This window comes from Vicugna pacos, chromosome 31 (genome assembly GCF_048564905.1).
Source record: "Vicugna pacos chromosome 31, VicPac4, whole genome shotgun sequence".
Lineage (NCBI taxonomy): Eukaryota > Metazoa > Chordata > Mammalia > Artiodactyla > Camelidae > Vicugna > Vicugna pacos.
Window position 1 is genome coordinate 5,824,221 of NC_133017.1, and position 22,137 is coordinate 5,846,357.

Consider the following 22,137-nt stretch of genomic DNA (forward strand, 5'->3'; position numbering starts at 1 on the left):
ACAACCAGGTGAAGTGGGAAGGTGTTTTAAGGAAGACCTACCTGGCAGGGCTGTCAAGCAGACTGGAGTGAGCGAATCCTTGGAGTTAGAGGAATCAATTAAACCTCACAAGGAAAATAAGAAATAAAATGTAGCAGGGCTTCAGTGTTAGTAGATGTAGGAATGGAAATGGGCAGAGAGATATAAACATTATTTTGAAATTAGCTACAGGTTTGATGACTGCATGTTTGGGAGAGTTAGCCGATGTGTGGACTGAATGCATCCCCTCAAAATCCATATGTCGAAACCTCATCTCCCAGGGTGATGATATAGGGATGCGGGGCCTTTGGGAGGTGATTAGTAGGATAAAATGAGGTCATGAGAGTAGAGCCCTCATGAATGGTATTAGTGTTCTTATACAGGGCCCCAAAGTGCTTGCTTCTCTCTCCTCTCTGGGCCATGAAGATAGTGGGAAGACAGCCATCTTCGAGCTGGCAATCCTCTCCCAGATACATTGACCTTGAAAGCCTCAGCCTCCAAACCATAAGGAATATGCTGGTTGTTTAAGCCACCCGACACACGGTAATTTGTTACAGAATCCCAGACTGACGAAGACAGTGGAGAATGCCACTGTGTTTTGCACTGATTGCCTGAAAAATGCTGAAACCCAGGGAAGTGGGCAGCACAGACGTTTACTCATTTAATCCTGCCAACACTGTAGGGGATAGAGTCTACATTTTCCTCGCTATTTAAAAGGTAAGGAAAAAGAGGCACAAATAATAACAATGACAATGACAACAACAACAACAACAGCAACAATAATTTGTCCAAGATTCACACAGAACTCCCTGGAGGGAGAGTGAGAATTAATACTTATGCAGGCTGGCCCCAGAGCCCCTGCTCATAACTACTAAGTCAGATCACCTTGCTTATTTAATCAGTTTTTTTCAACTGTGATATGAGTGTACTGTGTCCAGTAACTTATAATTTCAAAATACCTCACTGTAAGGGAAACATTAGTCGCAGGCATTACAACCCACAGAAAGCTAGACATACAAAAATAACTTGTTAAGGCAAGATAACCAATAATGTTTTTAAATATTATACCTGCTGACCCTTTGCAATAAAGTGTTTATTTATAATTCTGTCTGGCTACAGAATAACATCATAATCCTGCATGTGGCTGGTGGCTCCCGTGTTGGACAGCACGGGTCTAGGGAATTTAAATGACTTGCCCAGCCTTGCCCAGGAAGCTCGTGGTGGGATCAGAGCTATAGTCTGGGACTGTTCCTTCCTATCCAAGTCCCTCATGGAAGTTTAGAAGCTTCTCCTTTGGTGCCCAGCTGTCTATCCGTACTTATGACATCTTGTCAGGTGCACCGGCCTGCTCCTGAACATCAGCCAGAACCCACTTCTGCTCTTTTTTGGCCAGGTAATACCTTCTAGCAACTTCCATTGCCTTCTTGGCATCAGTTTTTACATGGAAGGGTAGTGGCTAGAGAAGGAAATGTGTCCACATGACAGGTTTTTCATAAATATAGTAGGAGTGGTCAAGAGAAGAAAACCTCAGGAATACGAGTGGAAGCAGGTCATTTAATATACCAAATGCGTACTTTCAATGTATGTTTGTGTTTCCGAGTCCACGCTTGTTCTACTCGTGCATTATAGGCCAACACATCAGGAGACAAGGATTTGGGGCAAGAAATAGCGGCTTTAATTTGTAAAGCCAGCGGAGAAGATGGTAGACCAATGTCCTGGAGAACCATCATCCCAAGTCAGAATTCAGGCTCTTCTTATATTAAAAAGGGGAAGCGGGAATGCTTGGTTGTTGCAAACTTGGTGTATGAATTCTTTGTTGTTAGAATCCTTTGTTCTTGCAGCTCTTCACCTGGGTCAGATCCGTGTAAACCTCCAACAAGCAAATGTTATTTTCTATTCTGTATCTTGTTATCTTTATACGAATGGAAAAGTGATAATATCCTTCAAAGTCAGAGCCTTGAGAATAGGGTCTCCTGTATATTTCAGGATCTAGGCAACATTGTTTCACAAAAGGTGCAGAAACAGCAAGACTAAGCCTAGGAAACAGGGCACAGGTTTAAAGTCAAAGGAACAGATCTAATATGGAGTCAGATTTGTTCTTTCCTATTTCAGTAGTGCCATGGAGAAGGCACTGTGGGCAGCTTTCTGTAGGGTCCTGGAGGCTTTCTCTCTCAGCCTCTGTGCGCCTCTATTGAAAACCCGTCATCGCTATCTGGCCTGCTGGAAAACCAGTCCGCCTGTTTTGCCCTGAAGTTGTGTTCTGTTTATAACTCATCTCTACTCCTTGGAAAACAACTCAATAAAAACTCAGTTGGTTTCCCACCAGCCCTGAGCAGGGGTGAGGGATAGCATGTTATTATTTTATAAAAAAAATATATAAAAAAGTTTTAAAACAGCACTGGGCACATAGGAGAGAGACAATCGATGCTTCCTGGCTTAAATCGAAAATGATGACTCAGTGAGTCTATGGCTGCTGTATTTGCTGAACTAGTTACTCCTTTGCTCCATTACACATTTATTTTAACTGAAAAAGAAATATATGCATATGGTTAAAAAATTCAAACAGAGCAAAAAATACTCAAGTGAAAGAAGTTTTCCCTCATCCTCTGTTCTTACACGCCTCCCTGGAGATGCCAATGTTTACAATCCTTTGTGTGCTTTTCCAGATATGCTATGCAAGTTCCCACCAATGTATGTAAATTCCTTTAAAGTTTTACTTATTTTTAACTTTAAGGGATTTAAATCCTCAAGTGGCTTCTGCCACAGTAATAGAAAAGAAGAAATCTGACTCCATATTAGATCTGTTCCTTTGACTTTAACCCTGTGCTCTGTCTCCTAGGCTTCTTCTTGCTTGTAAAACAATGTTGCCTAGAGCCTAAAATATACAGGAGAGCCTATTCTGAAGGCTCTGACCTTTAAGGGTATTTAACACTTTTCCAATCATATAAAGATAACACGTTGCAGAATAGAAAATAACGTTTGTTTTGTTGGAGGTTTACAGGGATCTGACCCAGGGAGATAGCTGCAAGAACAAAGGATTCTAACAAGAAGGAATTCCTACACCAAGAAGTTTGCAAAAACCAAGCACATAGGAAAGCAGCCTGAATTCTGACTTGGGGAGATGGTTTTCCAGGACATTAGTTTGCCATCTAGGTCTACAGAAACTTGCTATTCCATGCCCCAACACTTGGTCTCCCAACTTACTGGCCTGTCCTGCACTGAGGAGAATGAATTTGGACTCAATAACACTTCTACCTACCTAGCAAGTTGGACACTGGGACTGAGGGCAGCTCTCCCACACACAGGGGCCTACGGTGAGCCCTTGATTATTCCCCGAGGTTGGGGTGTGGTTTACCCAGGAGGGATGGGGACTCTACACCAACACTCAGGCAGTCTGCTCCTTCTGGGGCTCTGACATTTTACCTCCCGCTCCCTGCCAGCCCAACATTTGGGACAGTGGCGCTAAGGCAGAGATCGTGCCTGCCTGTTTCCCAGCGTGTAAAAGGGGAATATGTACTCTTCCCAAGGTAGTTCTGAGAAACAACACCTGCGGGTGCTTGGTTCCCTGAGCAACAGTAAACCTAGCTCCTTGTGGGGGCAACGGGTATGATACCCGTAGGGTTTCTGCAGAGACCTTAGCTGGAGGGCTGGGCCAGGGACGTAAAATATGAGCTGTGGGCAATGACGGGTAAGAGAAGGGTGTATAGGCAGGACTGCTGCCTCCTTCGGGGTGCCACAAGAGGTAAAACGCTTTCTCCCCATCTCTGTTACTCCCCTCCCAATTCCAGATAACTGCCTTCCCTCTGCTCCTCCTGTCCATGTGTCTCCCTCCACTTTTCCCCGCCTCCCCTCCTCCTCCCCTATTCTCCCTCCCTCGGTTCCCCTTCTCTCTCAGGACCCAGAGCGGATCGCTGGCCCTCCTGCGCATGCGCAGTTGCTGCCAGCTGGACCGCGGGTTGGAAGCTCCAGCTCCGAGCCGGGGATCGGCCCCAATGGCTTCTCAGCTCTGTCGCCCTGTAGGCCTTTTGCTACTGCCTGGGGCCGGGGCCTCTGGCTGTGGAAGTGCAAGGTGAGGGGATATCGGGAAAGGGGTGAGGCGGCTGCGGGAGGGCGGTCGGCGTGTCACAGCCCCCCAGGGCGCCAGTCAGCGTGTGTTCAGCTGGATTGCTCGGGCCAGACCCCTCTGCCCGCTCCACCTGCCCCGGCGCCCCGGCCACAGCTGTCCAGGGCCAGGTGTGCCCCTGCGTCTCTTGGCCCAGCCGGGCTCCCCTCAGTCCGCGGCTGGCGTCCGCTTCCCCTCTCCCGCCCGCGAGTCCTCCCCTCCCGGGCTTCCTCTCCTAGGCCGCCGACCCGTCCCCACCACTGGGCGGGCTGTGTCCCGGGCGGGCGGGGTCTGCACACCCGGACGGGGCGGGCGGCTTGGGCTGGGGCTGGGGCTGGCCTCCGAGCGGGGCTGCAGCCCGCGTCCCCCACCCCGCTCTCCCTGCCCCGCGACCCCGGGGCTGCCTTCCTCTCCCTTTCCCAATCCCTGAGGTCCAGATTAGCGGCGTGGGCGCTGCTTCCCAGGCTGAGAGCCCGCGGCTGTAACTCCCAGCTTCTCCTGGTGGAGTCAGGAAAAGGGAGCGGCAGTGCTGAGGGAGCTTCTGTCTCCTTGATCAGGATTTCTGCCCCAGGTAAGTACCTTGAACACTTTCAGGTGTTATGATGGCGGTGCTTGTTGATGTCACATGTTTTTATACTGAGAGGGATTACAGTGGTGAAAGCAGGGCTTGGTTCAGTTAAAAATGAGCTGAAGGCATGAGGCTGTTTCATCCTCCATCATTCACTCTCCCAGGGTGAAACGTGAGACCGTCGATCTTAAAAAGATACTTATAGTCCCTAACTAGTCCAGCCCAGCTATTGTGTGTTAACAGGAACAGCACAACCTGAGGCGTTGGAGACCCAGGGACATTGCACTCCTAAAGAGCTCCTGGCAAAATCTGGTTTGTTTTGTTTTTTTTGTTTGTTTGTTTTACTTAAATTGTGGGACAGACTAGTAGTATAGAGGGAAAAATAATTGGCAAGAAGGATTTTTTCATATAACAGCTTTATTGTGATATTGTTCACACACCATGAAGTCCACCCACTTGAATGTTACAATTCAGCAGCTTTTAGCATATTCACATTTGTGCAACCATTATTATTCCAGAACGTTTTCATCACATCAGAAAGACCAGTTGAAATGCATGACCTATCCACCCCCTCCCAGTGGTGGTTCTAAAGAAGTTTCTTGGCTGTTCCTGACCATAAATTAACTTGTTACATTCCATGAAATATCTGGGAGGAATTCTAATCAGAATTGCAATGAATCTGTCTATCAAAGCAGGAAGAATTAATGTCTTTATGGCATAAACTTCTTCTACACATGAATATATCTGGGACCCTATCTTTTCATCTGTCCAGAGCCAGGCCTATGGGAAATCCTCATTAATTCTTGGGTTTGTGAATGATGAGATTCAATACATCATTAGATGCAACTGTAGCCTTTCACTGAAGAGAAAAGTAACCTCGTAGAAGCCAAGTGATTCTCTGATGGTTAGAATGAGTGACCGCCAGTGCTGGAGTATTCGAGTGGACTTGGTGCTTGCAGAGTTCTCCACCACCTACAGCTAAGGGGATTACCGTGTTCTTTTACTTTTTTTTTATGGCGTTGCTTTTATTTTTACTTATTATATAAAATTATTTTTTATTGAAGTGTTGTAAATTTACCATGTTAGCTTCAGATGTACAGCAGAGATTCAGTTATAAGCTTATGCATATGTATATAAATGTTTTTCAGATTGTTTTTAGTACAACTCATTACAAGAAATTGAAAATAGTACCCTGTGCTATATAGTAGGTCCTTGTCATTTATTTTATATTTATTAATGTGTATCTGTTAATCCTCCCTTTCCTGCCTGCTAACAACAGTTTGCTTTCTATGTCCATGAGTCTATTTCTAGCAGCACCGTTTTTGCTAGCAATATATGCTGGTTGGCTCTTTTCTGTTTCAGTAGTTCCATCTTATGTGTGGGCGTTTTTCTTCTGGTGGGCCTGTGTGTGGTTTGCACACGTGATAATAGAGATCTGTATTTGGGAGAACTCCAGGCCTCGTGTAGTCCCTCGTATGGAGCGCCCACTGAACTGATGCTTGAACTTGGAAAAAAACAGTAAATGTTGGAATTTCCACTATGGTTGAGACTTCCAGGTTTCTATAACCTCTTTAGCCCACCTAAATTTTGGCTGCACCCAATACTGGATAATTTGGTGGAACTTCATGGTATGGTGGTGTAGAGACAGGGCCTTGTATGCTTCTTCTCTTTCCTTTTTCTAACAATCATTTTCCTGGGCCTTCCAGGTACTCCCCCAGAAGGGCCCAGGGCTGGCTTGGTGCTGCACTGAGGCAATATTTGTTAATAAGTCCCTTTCCTCATCTCTTCTGAGCCTCCATTTCCTTCTCTGCACAATGAAGGCTTAGACTAGATAAGTGCTTTTCAGTTTCTTTTAAAGCCATGTTTCCTTTGAGAAACAGAAAATTCAAATTTCTCCTCCCATCACAACCCTTTAGATTTTGACACGTCCTCCAAGGAGTCACATAGCTCTTTGTGGTAAATTGACGTGATTGTGATTCCACATGGCACAGAAAAGACTCTTCAGAGATTTATTGCAGGGAGAGGGCAGGAAAGGGGCAGTATGTCACACTTTCTTGTGTGAGCACTGGAGCAAAGGCTTGGGTTTAAATACAGTGTCTGATGTGGCATCTCTCTAATCTTGCACAATGTGATAAACCTCTATCCCTAGTTTCTTAATGTGTCAAGTTGGGGTGGTAATGTTTTAAGGCTTTTGTGAAACATTATACACATAAGCCATTTGTGTCTCGGTAGATACAAGACCTGCTAGAGAGTCGGAATTTCTTTAAAAATACATATATATTGTCCACATCACTCTGTCTGTGTGTATTTTGAAGTTCCTGGAGGGTGAGGGTTGAGTGTAATGTCCATCGTGGGACAGGTGGCCCATGGGTCTGTGTGCCTCAGATTGCCCCCTCCTCCCCAGTCCTCTTCCTCTCAGTCCAGGATGAAGTTCCCTAGTAGATTTACACACAGGTCTTGTGGAAATGGCTTTTCATTTTATTGTTTCACCAAGGAGGGTTGCCATCATGATCTCTGTGGTCAGGTTTTGGTGACCTGAAGGCTATGCAATTGGGGATTTCTATTTTATAAAAAGAAAAAAAATTACAAATACAAAATTAGACCTAGGTTGGTGGCAGGGGCTTTTGAAAGTGGGGACCATTAGCTTTTTTAGCTTCAGGTGCAGTGGCCTCTGGCCACGAGGACACATCCTCATGCTCTGAATTTGGAGGGACCAGTGGGTTCAGTGGGAATATTTACTGAGTGCATCTCATGGGCTGCGCATTCTCTTATTTGTACTCTGTGTTCCTTATTTGAGACGGTGAGCTGATTTAAACTCAATAGCCTCTTTAAAATAATAGACTTTTTATTTTTAGATGTAATGTAGATTCCCATGTAGTTGTAAGAGATAATATGGAGAGGGCCTATGGACTCTTTGCCCAATTTTCTTTAATAGTTCCATCTTGCAAAGTTGGTGTACTATTCATTCGTGACTCACTAACCCTTTTAGGTTTGTGTTATTGCCCTCATTTCTATTTATGAATAAACTGGTGTTGAGAGAAGCACACAGGTCTGCCCAGGTCACCCACGTGGTTAGTGAAGATTTGGGTGGAACGTGGGCTTGGCATTTCCAAGCAGTACCATTATGATGGTCTGTGGCAGGGAGCAGCATTCACTTTGCTTGTTTATTCATTCATTCAACAAACATTTATTGAATAAACTCTGTGGGTCAGATGCTTTCATAGGGTTATCTGATTCTTCAGCAGTATGGAGAATCAGGTAATGTTTTCTTTTTCTTTTTTTTTTAATATGAGAAAAATATCTCTGAGAGGTTATAATCTCCCCAAAGGAAAAATAGCTCATAAATGAGGGATAGTACATTTGTACAGTTCCTTCTTCTTATGCAGGTGGTACCCTAGGCATTTTACATTTGCGAACTTCCATAATCCAGATATATTCTTGTAAGGCAAGAAGTTTTTTTTTAATTGAAGTATAGTCAAGTTTACAATGTTGTGTCAATTGCAAGGTGGTTTTTTTTGAATTTTGAATGGAGAAAATATTTTTTGAGGGGGTTAATTAAGTTTATTTATTTGTTTCATTTTTCTAAAATGAGGTACTGAGGATTGAGCCTAGGTCCTTGAACATGCTAAGCACGTGCTCTACCACTGAACTGTACCCTCCTCCCCAAAGCAAGTTTTCTTACCCATTATTCTGCACCTTAGGAGTTCAAATAAATTGGCGTTGAAATCCAGATATTTTGATCCTACTATGGTTCTTTGCATTATATCCTGCTGAGGGGTGGGGAAGCAGTTCCTTTATTCATTCATTTATTCAGCAGTTTTGAGCACCGACTTTGCATCAGGGCCTGCCTAGGTGCTTGGAAACAGAAAACAAGAAATGATCCTTTTCTGCAGGGGATGGAAGCCTAGACCAAAAGCTGGGTAATGTGATCTGAGCTTCAGTAGCCATGTGCAGATGCTGAGGACAAAATTATCCCCGATTTGCTTGGACTTCCCTTGCCTTCTGGCTGGTGCACACCAGGTCGCCGCATCCCAGTGAGGCCCGCAGCCCACAGCACAGTATGTACATCGATTTACCCTCCCTTCTCGGCAGGGCCTGCAACATGAACGCCCCTGACTACGTGCAGTGCGCTGAGGACCACCAGACTCTCCCGATTGTGGTCCAACCCGTGGGGATCATCTTAGAGAATTTCTTTTGCATCTATAATGGTATCTCCTTGGTGAGCCAGATCAGACCGTGCGGCTCCCAGTGGGCACTCTGTATCTACTATAGGTATCTCTATGTGCCCGAGAATGGATGGAGTGACTTCCAGACCCACCGCATTGTCGTGGGCCTTGTCACCATTACTGACTGCCTCTTGGCCAAGACCTTCTAGAAGCTCCACGCACAGAGGAGCTGTATGGCACCACGCTCTACGACTCTCAGCTCTTTGTCTTTGTGCTGTATGGGGAGGTGGCCGAGCAGCCGCACACCGACGTGGCCTTCAATCTACGAGGACTGCGGGTGGTGGAGAAGAGGATCGACGACTTCACTGAGTCACTCTTCATCTTGCCCAAGTCCAAGTGGCTGGATGGGGACCCCGAAAATTCTGGGGAGAAGACCCCCCTCCTCTACATCCTATTTGAGAAGGAGGACTTCGTGGGACTGGACACAGACAGCAGGTAAGTCAACCTGAAGGCCGGGCCACCCTGGCTGTGTGACAGATTGCTTCCCTACATCCAGAATGGGATCATCAAGGAGGAGGGCTTTCTTGTAGCCAAGGAGGGAAGGAGGTGTAGCCCGCTGGTTTTCAGACGTTTAAAACTAAATCCGCCTTTGTTTCAGAGAGATCCTTTTAGGGTTAGTGTGGACACTTACTCCCCCTTTTCAGCCAGGACACTTGGGGGGACCCCTGGAGTTGCTGTCCAATAGAGTAGCCACAGCTACTGATGTTAGTAGTGCTGGGGAGGAGGCCGGTCTGAGCTGAGATGTGCTGTAAGTCAAATGCACATCAGACGCTGAAACTTGTCTAGTAAAAAGAATATAAACTATCTTGTTACTTTCTATATTGATTACACGTCAAAATGATAGTATTTTACATACAGTAGAATAAGTAAGGTCTGTTCTTAAAATCAGTTACTTGGTTTTTTTTTTGTTACATTTTAAACGTGGCAACTGGGAAACGTTATTTACATGACTCTCATTTCATTCCTGTTGGACAGCCTGTCCTGGGACAGTTTCATCCCTTTGCTTATAAATGAGACTCTGAATCCTGAGACGCAGAACGAGGTGCTGGTTGAGCTCAGGGTGGAGCCGATGTCTCCTGCCTCCCAGGCCCAGCACCAGCACGGCTCAGGCCCTCTCCCCTGCCTGACAGCCACCATGCCAAGTTAGGACATCAGAAACACTGCCAGGGGCTTCCGAATTAGCTCCTTACGCAGGGAAAGGCGTGTCACGGTGTATGGGACACAGCAGGGAAAAATTCGTCCTCACTTTGTCCCTGTGATTAGGTCAAAGGCCCCACTCTGCCTTGGAAGTGCAGACGATCACTTCTGGGCTGCCTAACCCCTCACCCTCTACTATGTTTCCCTGTGTATCTTTCAAGCTGTCCCTCGGGCAGAAGAGGGTGAGACGTCTTTGCCGAGAGGTGGTCCCCCTTTACTGGGGAGAGTGAGGTGAGCTGTGTCCCCCCGGCCTACGGCCTCGGGCCTTGAGTCTGGAGAGCGCTCATGGCGGTCCCACAGGTGACGGTCGGAGGACATGGCACGTGCTGCCGGGCCCGCTGTGCAGGAGGGGCTCTGTGATTCTCTGTGATTCTAAGGTCAGATTCTACTTTCTTGTTGTTGGTAAGATGGAGGAGAAGATGCCAGAGAATTGATAAAAAGAAAATCCACACCAGTCCTGTGAATGACAGACACAGGGGATCCGTGTCCCACCTGCGTGTGGTGCCTGGCGGGCTCTGGAATAATTTTCACTTCCTCCCCGGACATTCCTCTATGGCTTAAGGAAGGGGAGAGGCATGTCGTGGCCATGATCTGTACTTGTCCTCACAGGGCCCTGTGATCTACATGCCCACACTACACTTCTGCTCCTTGGAGATGAGGTGTCAGGTTTAGGAAACTGGGCACTGCTGAGGGCATAGCTGCCAGAACCGTGCTACACCAAGGCTGGCTCCGTTCACCTCACCTGTCACCTCCTGTTGAGTCCTAAGGCGTCATTCAAGGTAGGTGCATCGGTGCAATGAAAGCAGGGACCTCCTTCACCCCCTGGACAGACTGGTGGGTGATCAGTGGAAGCCTGGAGCCCTGCCCCAGCCCCACGCCAGTGCCTCCTATTTTGTCATAGGAGGCACTGGTGACATTTTTGCTCAGCAACTGCTTGGCTCTGATTCTGCAGAGCCAACAGAGAATGCCAGCTTGTTTTTGCCTTTTGAAGTCTGCCCTTGGGATTTGGCGGAGTAGCTGGATGTGTGCTTAGCCCATAGTGGTTGATACTGTCACCATTGTTTACCCAGAACCTCGTGTACCAGGCATGGCTGCCGGCATCAAAATACAGCAGCGCATTAAACCTCCCTCCTGGTGGGTCTGTCTGTTCTGGTACCATAAGGGCTCAGCCAGCATCTGAACGTCAGTGAGATAACGTGGCCAGTGAGCTCGGGTCAAGCACGTTCTCCTCCAGTGACTTTTACTCCATTGTTGCTTTTACTATTACACAGTCATTAATTTTTTAAACAATGCTTTGGTTCAGGAGCAGAACCTAATTCTCCCCTGTTCCTCTTGGTGGGAGTGAGTAAAGTTGTCCAGCTTGAAATGCAACCACATTTTGTAGCTCAAAAGCTGTCTACACGCATCTAGGTGAAGTTTTGGTTTGGGGCGCTGACCACGTTGGGGTCCCCCGGCAGCATCGCTCCCCTCAGGCCCCTGCCTTCCCTGGATCAGGAGGTGAGGGTGGGTCTCACCGTCCCTGCGTCCCTGTCCTCATCACACTGACGTAATTTCTTGTAAATGCTGTCAAAGTCATTTTTGTTCTCGTGTGTTTCTAATATTGGCTGTTCCTCTATTCCTTTTTCTATTTTCCTTTTTCCCTTATACCACCCCGTGAGCATGTTGTTGGGTCTGAAAATGTGGGCTGTGCACACCCTGCATTGGAATAGCCAGATCGCCCTCTGTGCCGTCTCCATCGCTATAAAAAGCAAAAACTTAACAGTTGCCATGATTCGTATATTTTCCTAGTCATCTTATTTTCTACTTTTTTGGAATTTTTGCTATGTTAGCACATCACCCACTGGAGTTTGATATCTGTTAAAGTCCTTGCTTTGAGGAACCTGTTAGTTCGTCCTTATATTTGGTAACAAATGCTCTCTTACTAATTTTGTTTATTTGTTTTGAAGAAGTGAGATGCGAATTGATTTAGGCGGCTGCTGAGGGATATTTTCATGGAGTATTTAAACTTGGAAAGTCAAATTCTGCAGCACCTTGCTTGATTCTGGCTTTTACACAAACGTGCTCGGCACATGGTTCCTGGCTGTCGCTGTGTGACGTGCGTGACGGCGCTTCCTGGCCGGCAGTCACTGGTGAGGAAGTGGCCGGCTCGGGGGTGAGCAGCTGCAGGGGACGCTGTTGGAGGAAGCAGTCACCGGTTTTTTGTTTTTTGGTTTTTTTTTTGCATTCACCTTCCCAGTGCCATTTACTTTACTTTGCATTCATAGAGGGGCAGGAGCGGGCCTAAAACCATGCCACTCTTTTGTTCCCTTTATGAGGCTGGTTTTTCTAAGTATCAGGAAAACATTGCCTTGTCCTAAGTAACTGGTTCACTTGGATCTGGTGGACACAGGGACCGCTAAAGGGGACCGTAGCTTCCTCTCTGCTTCAGCCAGTGGGCATTCAGAGCCAGGTCTGTGGTTTGCCTCAGCAGCCGTGCAGGCCTCCCTGCACCGGCCTTTACTTTTACCCCTTTTTGGCAGTAAATAGCTGACTCTGTGTCTGTTGCAGCTGATGTCCACCACTGACGGCCGTGTGGTTATTTTGCGGTAGTGAGTCTCCAACACCCCTGTCAGCCGTGAAGGGACCTTGCATTCTCACCCCGACCCTGGTTCATCTCACCCAGGGAAAGGGCTTGGCCACCACCGTCATGCTGGACATGAGGCCTTGTTTCTCCTTTCATGCTCTGGTCCAAATGTGGACACTTCATCCTTCACTGACTTGGTCTCGCTTGAGACAGTCCAGACTTTCTGAAAGAGTCCATCACATTCTGGGGGGGAACAGAACAGAAGTAAGAGTCGCAAGTAGGAGTCTAGGCTGTCTGGGTTGGCAAATGCAGGCTGGGATCTGTGATGGCCGGTCTGTGCCCTGGAAACTGGCCTTTCCCGTGGCTCCCGAGAGAAAAGGGGTCGGAGCGAGAACAGACTTGCCTGGGTTCCTACCATCCTCATCTGCTCACTGACAGGAGTGTCAGCTAACTAGGAGCTCCCCCAGACCTCGGGCCCTTCAAACCTCAGATCACGGGAGATCCTTGAGTCCCTTCTTCTGGTCCTTCTTTGTGAGAATCCAGTGCCTTCTGAGGTGACTGGCAGCAGGAGATGCCTCCCCCTCCAGGGAACTCCCTTCGGAGGACTGTGACTCAGTGCACCTTGCTGTGAGCTTGTGGGTTTCCATCGTGCTCCCTGCAGAACCAGACTTGAGACTGGCTTAGCGACAGAAATAACAAGACTGATTCCAGGGCAGGGCCAGGTGGAGGGAACAGTGGAAATTGAATGTGACCTCAAACACCTAGGTGGGTGCTGGGGCTGTTACTAAAATGGGGAGCCTGGGAGGTACCTGCCAGGAATCGAAGTCTAGAGTAAATGGTGGACATAAGGCCTTTTTTTTTGACATATGGCACTTTTAAGATGCCATTTGTCATCCAAGTTAGGACTTCCAAGAGGCACTCGTGTCTATGAGCCTGGGGCTCAGGTGAAGGAGCCGGACTAGAGATACACATTGGGATTCGTCATTCTTAGCTGGTGTTCACAGCCGTGCAAGTGGATCAGCTCATCTCAAGAGGTGCAGACTGTGTCTGAGGGGGGGCAGGGCTGTGCCTGGTTTGGAGGAAAGCCCGGACCATGCAGCTTTGGTGTGTCAGTCAGCGGCGTTTGTGATTTTCAGAGCAATGGCATTTATCCTTAAGGTTCTGGGGGGTGGGCAGGGCCACACAGGAAGAAATCTGAAGAGAGGGTTTTGGCCACGTGTGCGCGTCTTGGGACGATCCAGAGGCTGCAGGGTCCAGAAGGGGAAACTCCTCAGAAGCTGGAGTCGGAGTGGGGAGTTGGGAGAATGTAGTCACACTCTCCTGTGATGAAGGGAGGGAGGCCTAGGGAGTCCGCACCCTAGCGGACTCTCTTTCCCACGAACAAAAGGCAATCAGACAGAAGATTTGAGGTAAGAAGGGATGGGCGTTGGGAGAGGAGCCAACCTGGAGAACGGTGGTTGAACAATTCTTGAATAGTCTCCCTGAAACATAGAGTTAAAAAAACCCAGACTCTTAAGAATATTGATAGTGACTGGGGAGGAGGCAGTTGTTTTTCTGACCTCCTAAGGGTAAGGTATGTATCCGGGGATATACAGGAGAATCGGGCAGTCTGTTCCTGGGGCTACACCCTTACCAGGGGGAACAGTGCAAGTTTAAAGGGGGAGAAGGGCAGCGGAGGGAAACTAGCCAGGTCCCGTGTCACGTACCAGTCGGCCGCCCTACTTGCGTGTTGCATTCACATCCATGCCTCCCAAGTGGGCGGTGGCAGCCCCGTTTTGAAGATTGGGAAGCCTCCTCAGAGGTTTAAGGAATTGGTTCATTTAGCAGCTAGTAAATGCTGTAGCAGGATTCCAGCAGGGCCTTGTCAGACTTCAAGGGCATGTTCTCTCTACTAATTCCGGTTGTACCTGAAATGGTGAAGTGAGTCAGTTTCGGAGCCTTTCAGAGAAAGTACGCTTTAAGTGCCTCAGGACTGTTGCACAAAGCTCAGTGTTCTTTCATGGTTCGGAACCACCGCAGTGCTTTTTGCCCCACAGATGTAAGGTCTTACTCCTTTGACGATGGCGTGGTTGTAAATGACATACAGGTGCAAAACCACACTTAGCAGCTTCTGAAGGGAAACTCTCCTGTTCTCCCTTGATCGGCTTTCTTCCACGGGATGTAACTGTGCTGCAGCTAAGTCCTGAGCTTTCCGTATGGAGTGAGGGTTTGATATCCAAATTTAGCATAAAACAGTCAGATGGAGAAAATCGAAGATGACAATATATTTTGGGGTTTCATTAGACAAGACATACTATCTGTTAATGGCTCATAAAGCTAATGAAATTGAGTACAGAACATTGCATTTCTTACTTTCTACTGAGAGCTGTCTTCCAACATAAGGTTCTCTGCTTTGGAACTTCAGCTCAGCCACTAGGGCGCCTGTCATTGTGTTGGTGTGATTGCATTTACACAGTGCATGTAATCTGGGCTTCCTTAGCCCCAAACACTCCAGTGCAGAATCATAGGCTGTAGCCATCACTTAGTTATACAAATACTTCTAAAACTATATGATACCAAAAAAAATAAATAAATAAAAATAAAGAGAGAGAGGGAGATTGCCTTTATCAAAGTTCCTTTGGATTTTAACTGCAAAGTGTTGTTGAGCAGCTCTGGTTTCCTTTGGATATGAATATATACATTTCTTTGCATGTAACTTGGATTTCAGGCTTGAACACCAAGCTCTTGTTTTCCATGAGCCACAAAAATCATAGCCAAATGACACACGTATGAAACAGTTTATTCTTTTTATCTGAGACAGAATCCTTGAATTTGGGACTTGAGCTGCGACTTTCCTGTTTGCTCTTCCCACCCCTCTTGTCACCTCACTCCTTTTTCCCACGTGGCCTCCAAGAGGTCATGGTCTCATAGGAGCAGGTGGACAAATACCAGTTGGTCGCCAAGCAGTGCTGCTGTAGATGGAGCCCAGCCAAGAGCTAAAGGACATCATCAGGGAGGACTTCCTGGAAGAAATTGGCTCTACATTCAGTTCTGGGGACAGAGTAAGAGTCAGCCAGGGGAAGGAATCAAGAGGGTGACTCAGGTGGCAGGAGCAGCCCGGGTAGAGGCCTGGAGGCTTGTGGGGTGGGGACTCGGGGAGACTGCCCTGTGTGGTCCAGGGTGGTGGGTGACCCTGCTTTGAAGGACACTGGAGAGGGCCTAGGGGTGGAGGGCTTTGGAGGAACTTGGTTTTTACTAGAACTGACACAGAAGAGGCAGTGAAGGGTGTCAGCAGGAAGTGACCCTTAGGAGAGCAGCTCTGCCTGTCCTTTTGAGTCCCACCCCTTCATTCTTTTATTCACAACACACGCAATTCTGAGTGTCTAGGGGAGAGGGGGTGGACCCACAGTAGTAAGCAAAATGTACTTGCTTCTTGAGAGCTTAGCAGTGTCAGAAGTTGACTTAGATTAAAATGTTTTATTAACACAGCAGGGCACCTAATCCAAAGTGCGGAGGTTGGAGGGAAGGAAGACTTCCTTGACAAACAGTTAAAATGAGCCTGGAGGCTAGTGGGAAGTAGCAGCAGGTCACGGGGCCCCTGAGGTCACTGGGGACCTGGTACTGAGGTGAGGATGGACAAGCAGGGTCGGGGGTGGGGCTAGAACTCTACCAGGGAGCCTTTGATGGGTTTGAAGTGGGGGAGATGTAATCAAATTTGTGCTTTGGGAAGGCTGCCTTGGCTGTGTGTGTGTGTGTGTGTGTGTGTGTGTAGCGGGGAAGAGGGGGAGGGTGTCACCAACTGGGAGGGTCATTAGAAGACCATTCACAGGCTCGGAGGCCACCAGTGGGAGAGGGGCGTCGGGACTGCTTGGGGACCGCAGGGGCAGAGTGGATGCCGGGTTTCCTTGTGTGGAGGGCTTGTTAGCGGGGTCGCTCTAGCGACACCTTGTGGCTGGAAGTAAACAGATGGAGGCCGCCAGGTGGACTTACCTCTTCTCTCCTTCCCTGCCTTGTGTGATGATCTTAGCTCTGCCAACATATGGAACAGAAGAGCTAAGTTCCAGAGTAGCCCAGGACTTTGCTGGGCTCGTTCAAGTGAGAGCAGATAGGATTTAGGCTTGTGTTGAGATCTGTAAGTTAACTTAGCTAGAAACGTCCTGTCTTTTGGATTTTCATAGGGGTAGTAATTCTTGATAAAGATTGCTTTCTTGGTGAGAGGAATTTTAATACAACTGATGTCTTTCTCAAAAAATATCTTATCTTTTAAGAAATTTAATATTCAAAATAATAGGAATATTTTAAAATGATAAACTAAGGCTTTCGTGTAGTTTCTTTGGTTTCTGAGTTGATGTGTAGGTAGACCCTTTGCATTACATAATAGCACATCTTTGACAGTATTTAAAGAGCTGTTAGTGAGTGCCCCCAATTTGAAAGCATCATTAAAGCTTGCTCTGAAATAGTGAAGTCATATAGGTCTTGTTTGCAGAAGCCAGATATTTGGTTTATAGTGTGCAGCATAGCTCCCTTTATAAAATAATAATAGATTCAAAATTAACAAAGTGGAAAATAATTGATTTTTTTAAAAAATGAAACATAAACTTTCTTGTGCTATTGTTGCAACTGGAAATTTTGAAAAGAAAAATACTATTGTAATATCATCTAAGTGAAATACATATATGTCTGTCACATTTGAATAGTAACTGCACAGTGGTTTTTGAAGTCAGGATCATTCCAGCTCAGATACTGGCAGTGATGGTTGCTGGTTTTCAATGGAAGAGCCTAAATTTGCTTTCTTAGCTTTATTCTTTTCTTTTCTTATATTTTCTTTTCTTTTCTTTTCTTTTCTTCTCTTTTCTTTTCTCTCTCTCTTTTTTTTTTTTTTTTGGGGTAGTGCGAGGGTTGAGTAGTGCTGTGCCAGCATGATTTGGGGGCAATTTGTGGGCAGATGTCGTGCAGCAGCAGTGAGATATTTCCATGCATTTTACTTTCCGGACATCACCAGGGAACATGTGTGGTTTGTGCCTGCAGGATGGGATGCTGCAGGACTCCCTGGTCCATCAATGTTATGTCTTGGAGCTGCTCTGGTCAGTGAATGATTTTCTGTGGCTTGGAGCTAATGTGGTCTGATGCAGATGATCAGATGTGTAACTAAAGTACTGTTACTTGAAATAAGAGAAAAGCTAGCAAAAATGTCTCTAAAATACAGGATGAGGGAGGAGAATTGGCTGAGCTGCTTGCAGTGGGGAATATTCTCAGGTGACTCCCTCACTGTGTCTCCTGTCACTATCCCCCACAGCCCTGCATGGCAGTCCTACTGAAGCAACCATGCACTTTCTCAGAAACGCGCTGAATTTCCTTGTGCCTCTGATTGTTCACTTTTTTTTTTGAAAGCACATCTTGCCCTTTGCTTAAATGCCATCCCTGCTAGCCACCACTTACACTCATTCTTCTGGACCTCGTCCATATATAGCTGCTGAATGAAAGAACAAAATGTAGTATCTCCATTTAGTGGAATATTATTCAGACATAAGAGTGAATAAAAAAGAAAAAATAAATAAAGGGGAATATGAAAAAAGCCATCTGCTCTGGGTAGTCCACCCTGACTGCTCAACCCGGCCTTTTCCCTTTGAAACCCCACCCCTTATACCCCACTCTAACTATTTTTGATAGTATTTACCACCTTCTAATAAAGTTTAACATTTTCAAAAAAAAAGAGGCATGCTGATACCACTTCAACATGGGAAAGCCTTGATAACAGCACGTTAACTGAAAGGAACCAGACACAAACGGCCACATATTGTTGATTTCAGTGATCTTAGAAATGCCCAGAATTGGCTCATGCAGTGGCAGAGAGCAGATGATGGTTGCAAGGGGCTGGGTGGAGGGGGGTTGTGGAGTGACTGCTAGTGACAGGGGTGTTCTATTGGGGTGATGAAGTGTTCTGGAAATAGATGGTGGTGAGGGCTGCACAACCGTGAGTGTGCAGAAGACTGCTGAGCGCTGTCTCTGGGAGTGCTGGTTGTTGGGGCGGCTTTATTTTGTTCTCATCCTGTAATGTGAAGGGTCATCTTGTGCTGAGACCATTCAACTCCTGTGAGTGGTAAGGCTAAGAGACTTTGCAGAGTCATGTTTCTTTTTTCCCCCTTGCTGAGTGTAGGCAAAAATGGTTTAAGCCTGAGAAAGTGCTCCATATGCAGAAATGCCTTTCAGTTTTGGCTGGTGTAAAAATCTTGTGAGCTTTTTAATCATTTAGGACAGTCTGTAGGGGGAAACAGCCTGTGAAGCCTGGGTGAGACTTGGAAGAGCCGCGCTACCCTCCCAGACACGGGTGGGGATTTCACCCCCATTCAGGCAGTGAAGGGCCAAGACCCGTGAGAGGAGTTGACAGTCATGAATATTTATGTGTATCCGCTGCTTCATCTTGGATATTAATTTCTAGCTGAGTCATTTTGTGGCGGCAGCCTCATCCTACATCAGGAATTTATAGTATCTGCTCTTTGAGGTGAAGAGCTGACAGACTTGATTATTTAACAGTCTATCTTGTATTGATATCTCAGATTCCTTTGTCAATCGCAAAACAGCAGAAATACAGACGTCCTTTAATGCCGATGTGACCTGGAGCAGGTTTAGTTTCTGTACCTCAGTGACCTTATCTGCGTGTGGGGAAGATGATAACAGTGCTTCCCTCAGAGGGGCTGGTGAGAGGAGACTGAGAAGCACAAATGGAAGACTTACACGAGATGCTCATGAATGACAAAATTTAGTGCTCTCAGCCTGGTGAGGCCTCAGGGGCAGAGATGTCAGAACAGAGCAGTCCTAGCCGGAGTTCGATCCGCATTGGCAGGTTTTATGATCACTATCACCACTGTGGGTTATCAGGTAGTTTTAAGACTTGGTAATATGAATTCATGAATAATGTTAAAGACTAGACAACTCAGATCCGGTTTACATAGTTCTCAAGATTTCCTGTGAGAAATGGATATTTTTTCCCCATCTTAAATCTGAGTGGATTCTCTAAAAAAATTCTGTAGTCCTCCATTTTTTCCTTTAATTCTCCTTTTTTTTAAATAAAAGTTTTTAAATGGAGTTACTGGGGACTGAACTGAGGGCCTCATGCGTGCTGAGCACATACTCTCTCAACTGAGGTATACTCTCCCCCATAATTTTTTTAAACTTTACTTTCTTAGTATTCAGAGGTTAGAGGCCTCTAATTCTTTTTTTGGAGACTTGTCCATAAACCGGTAAATCTAAAATTAATGGACAAAATTTGGTTTATTAAAAAAATCATTAGAACTTTTATCAATCCATTCAAAAGGAAATGCTTATTGAGTTAAAATGTTTCTCCTTTATGGTGATTTCTAATTTTTGGTCTAGCTTTACTTATTAAAAGTAATCCTCATCATCATATTGACCAAGCTTGCTGTGAGTGGACACCTACCAAAGGCTAAACTGTTTTTCTCATGTTTTACTTCAAAGCAGGTGTTTGACGGTAGGTATCAATGTCTCCTTTTTGCAGCTGAGGGATTGAGAGGTGGGCAGCTTGTCCCAAATCAAACGCAGCTGGCGGTGCCTAGCTCGGTGCTGGAACCCAGGCTGCACAGGATGCATTCTCAATTTCTCCTCTGATCAGCCTCCCGTTGAGTGGTTTCCCGAACTCCTGTGAGTCCATAAATGACCGATTTTGGCGATCTCAGCCTGATGAGGCCTTCAAAGGAGAGACACCAGTGAGAATGTGAGACAGAGTGGCATAAATTAAAATTGTACATTTTCACAAATGTTGCATTCTCAGGTAATGACTTAAATAGTTTATGTTTTCTTTATATTAGTGCTATGTAAGCACTAAAAACAAAACATTAAAAATGATTATAGTGCAAAATAGGAGTGGGCTTTGAAAGTCCAATCATTGCTAATGATGTTGCTTGTTTTTCTCTAGTGGTGCTTATTGACAGAATAATTTACAATGACTGAATTTGTTTTATGTATGTAGTCTTAGTATGGAGGAAAAGTTTGTCAGTGCATATTGAAAGTAAAATCTTTACTCTTTTCTTTCCTGATGATAAATATGTACGTTGTTTCCATGGCTTAAGTATATTTCCTCATTTGTGAAATTTGAGTGATGCCGTTTACCATGTCTGACTGTGAGAGGTAGACGCCTTGTATACAAAGCATCCAAGAGCTGCTTAGTAAAAATGTGCTGTCACAATGACAGATAGTTTAGAAGGATCAACTGTGAATACTAAAGAGGGTGGCTTGTTTCTGATGCATATTCAATATGGATATATATGAATATGGCTTAAAGTAACAAGGATTCAGGGTTTTGTGTGTGTGTGTGCGTGCAGTATGAAGTTTTAATGAAATCTGTATCATTCTATTGAGACAGGGACTAGTTAAATTGACTTAAGCAGACGACCTTGAAGATTATTTACACAGAATGTGTATTGTTACAACTCAGTGTTCATGCTGCCGTGTAACTATACACTCAGACATTTAAATTCGTAGGACTCTGACCAGAAGCATTAAGTTTAGAAAAATCCACATTGATCATTTTCAGGGAATAAGCTTCTCTCTTTTGTGATTAAAGAAAATTTTGATTTATTTTTCTGCACTCTTAATAGGTTTTAAAATATCAAAACATTGATTTGACATGTCAGCTTTTTTAATAGAAAAAAGCTCATGCTGTTTTAATATGTAAATAAATGTTTTTGTATTTCAATACACTTCTATGATTTCCTGGCTCTTTGAGAAGTATTCTGCAAGATACTTAGATTACCTCCTGTTGGAAAAATACAGACATGACTTTTATGAATATAGGCCTAGTACAGGTCTGTTGGTTTTTGCTACAGTGCAAGACATGAGGACTAGGAGAGCAGTATGTGCTACATAAGCTTTTAGTTATCTGATTCTTGTTTCTGATCCACAGGCAATTTTTGTGTTGCACCTTTCCAGGCAACCAGGAAGGCCTTTTAAGCCATAGGTGGCGCTGTTACACCTTCTTACAGTCTTAACTTTCCTGTTTGTAAAGGAAGTCTTAAACAACGTTTTTTTTTTTTTTTGATTCCTTTGCTTAGTGCTTCAGGGTAGCACAATGTCCATTATGTCTGACTACCTGGAACTATTATTCTGCTTATGTCTTAGTTTTATTCTATCATCTCGCTGTGAACATTTCAGACTTCCTGTGCAAACAGTTGCAACATCGGACTTTTCTTGCAGTGTTAGAAACCAGTGAGCTGGGATTTTATAAAAGAGCTAGAAGCGGCCTCTGGAGCACCTTAAAGCTGAAAAGTGTACTGAGTTCCCTAAGTATTATCCCCACCGCTGTGTGTCAATGGGTGGTAGGAGATTTGGTACATATACAAAGGGGTGTGGTGTTTTGACTTGGGTTTGCGTGCACGCGCTGCCACTGAGCTACGTGATCCTGAGTCAGTTCTTTCTGAGTTTTTCCCTCATCTGTGAGATGGGGACACTCATTTCTGCTTTGTAGAAT

At 45.7% G+C, this 22,137-nt stretch overlaps 1 protein-coding gene and 1 long non-coding RNA gene across 3 annotated transcripts; both read left to right on the plus strand.

The window, feature by feature from the left end:
- Positions 1-2,928: 2,928 nt before the first annotated feature.
- Positions 2,929-9,056, plus strand: LOC140690710 (uncharacterized). 2 transcript variants are annotated; one of them, XM_072952631.1, is made up of 3 exons: positions 2,929-3,332; positions 3,807-4,691; positions 8,781-9,056. In XM_072952631.1, the coding sequence occupies exons 1-3, from the start codon at positions 3,140-3,142 to the stop codon at positions 8,792-8,794; spliced, it is 1,092 nt and encodes a 363-aa protein (XP_072808732.1). In that variant the 5' UTR covers positions 2,929-3,139; the 3' UTR covers positions 8,795-9,056. The 2 variants fall into 2 exon arrangements, 1 of the variants encoding a protein (XP_072808732.1); XR_012065977.1 differs by lacking the exon at positions 2,929-3,332 and having other exon boundaries at positions 3,996-4,087; positions 8,582-8,855.
- A 1,572-nt stretch (positions 9,057-10,628) lies between these two features.
- On the plus strand, positions 10,629-20,399 carry LOC140690744 (uncharacterized). The gene is made up of 2 exons (XR_012066023.1): positions 10,629-10,890; positions 20,170-20,399. It is a non-coding gene; the product is annotated as an uncharacterized lncRNA (long non-coding RNA).
- The last annotated feature ends 1,738 nt before the right edge of the window (positions 20,400-22,137 follow it).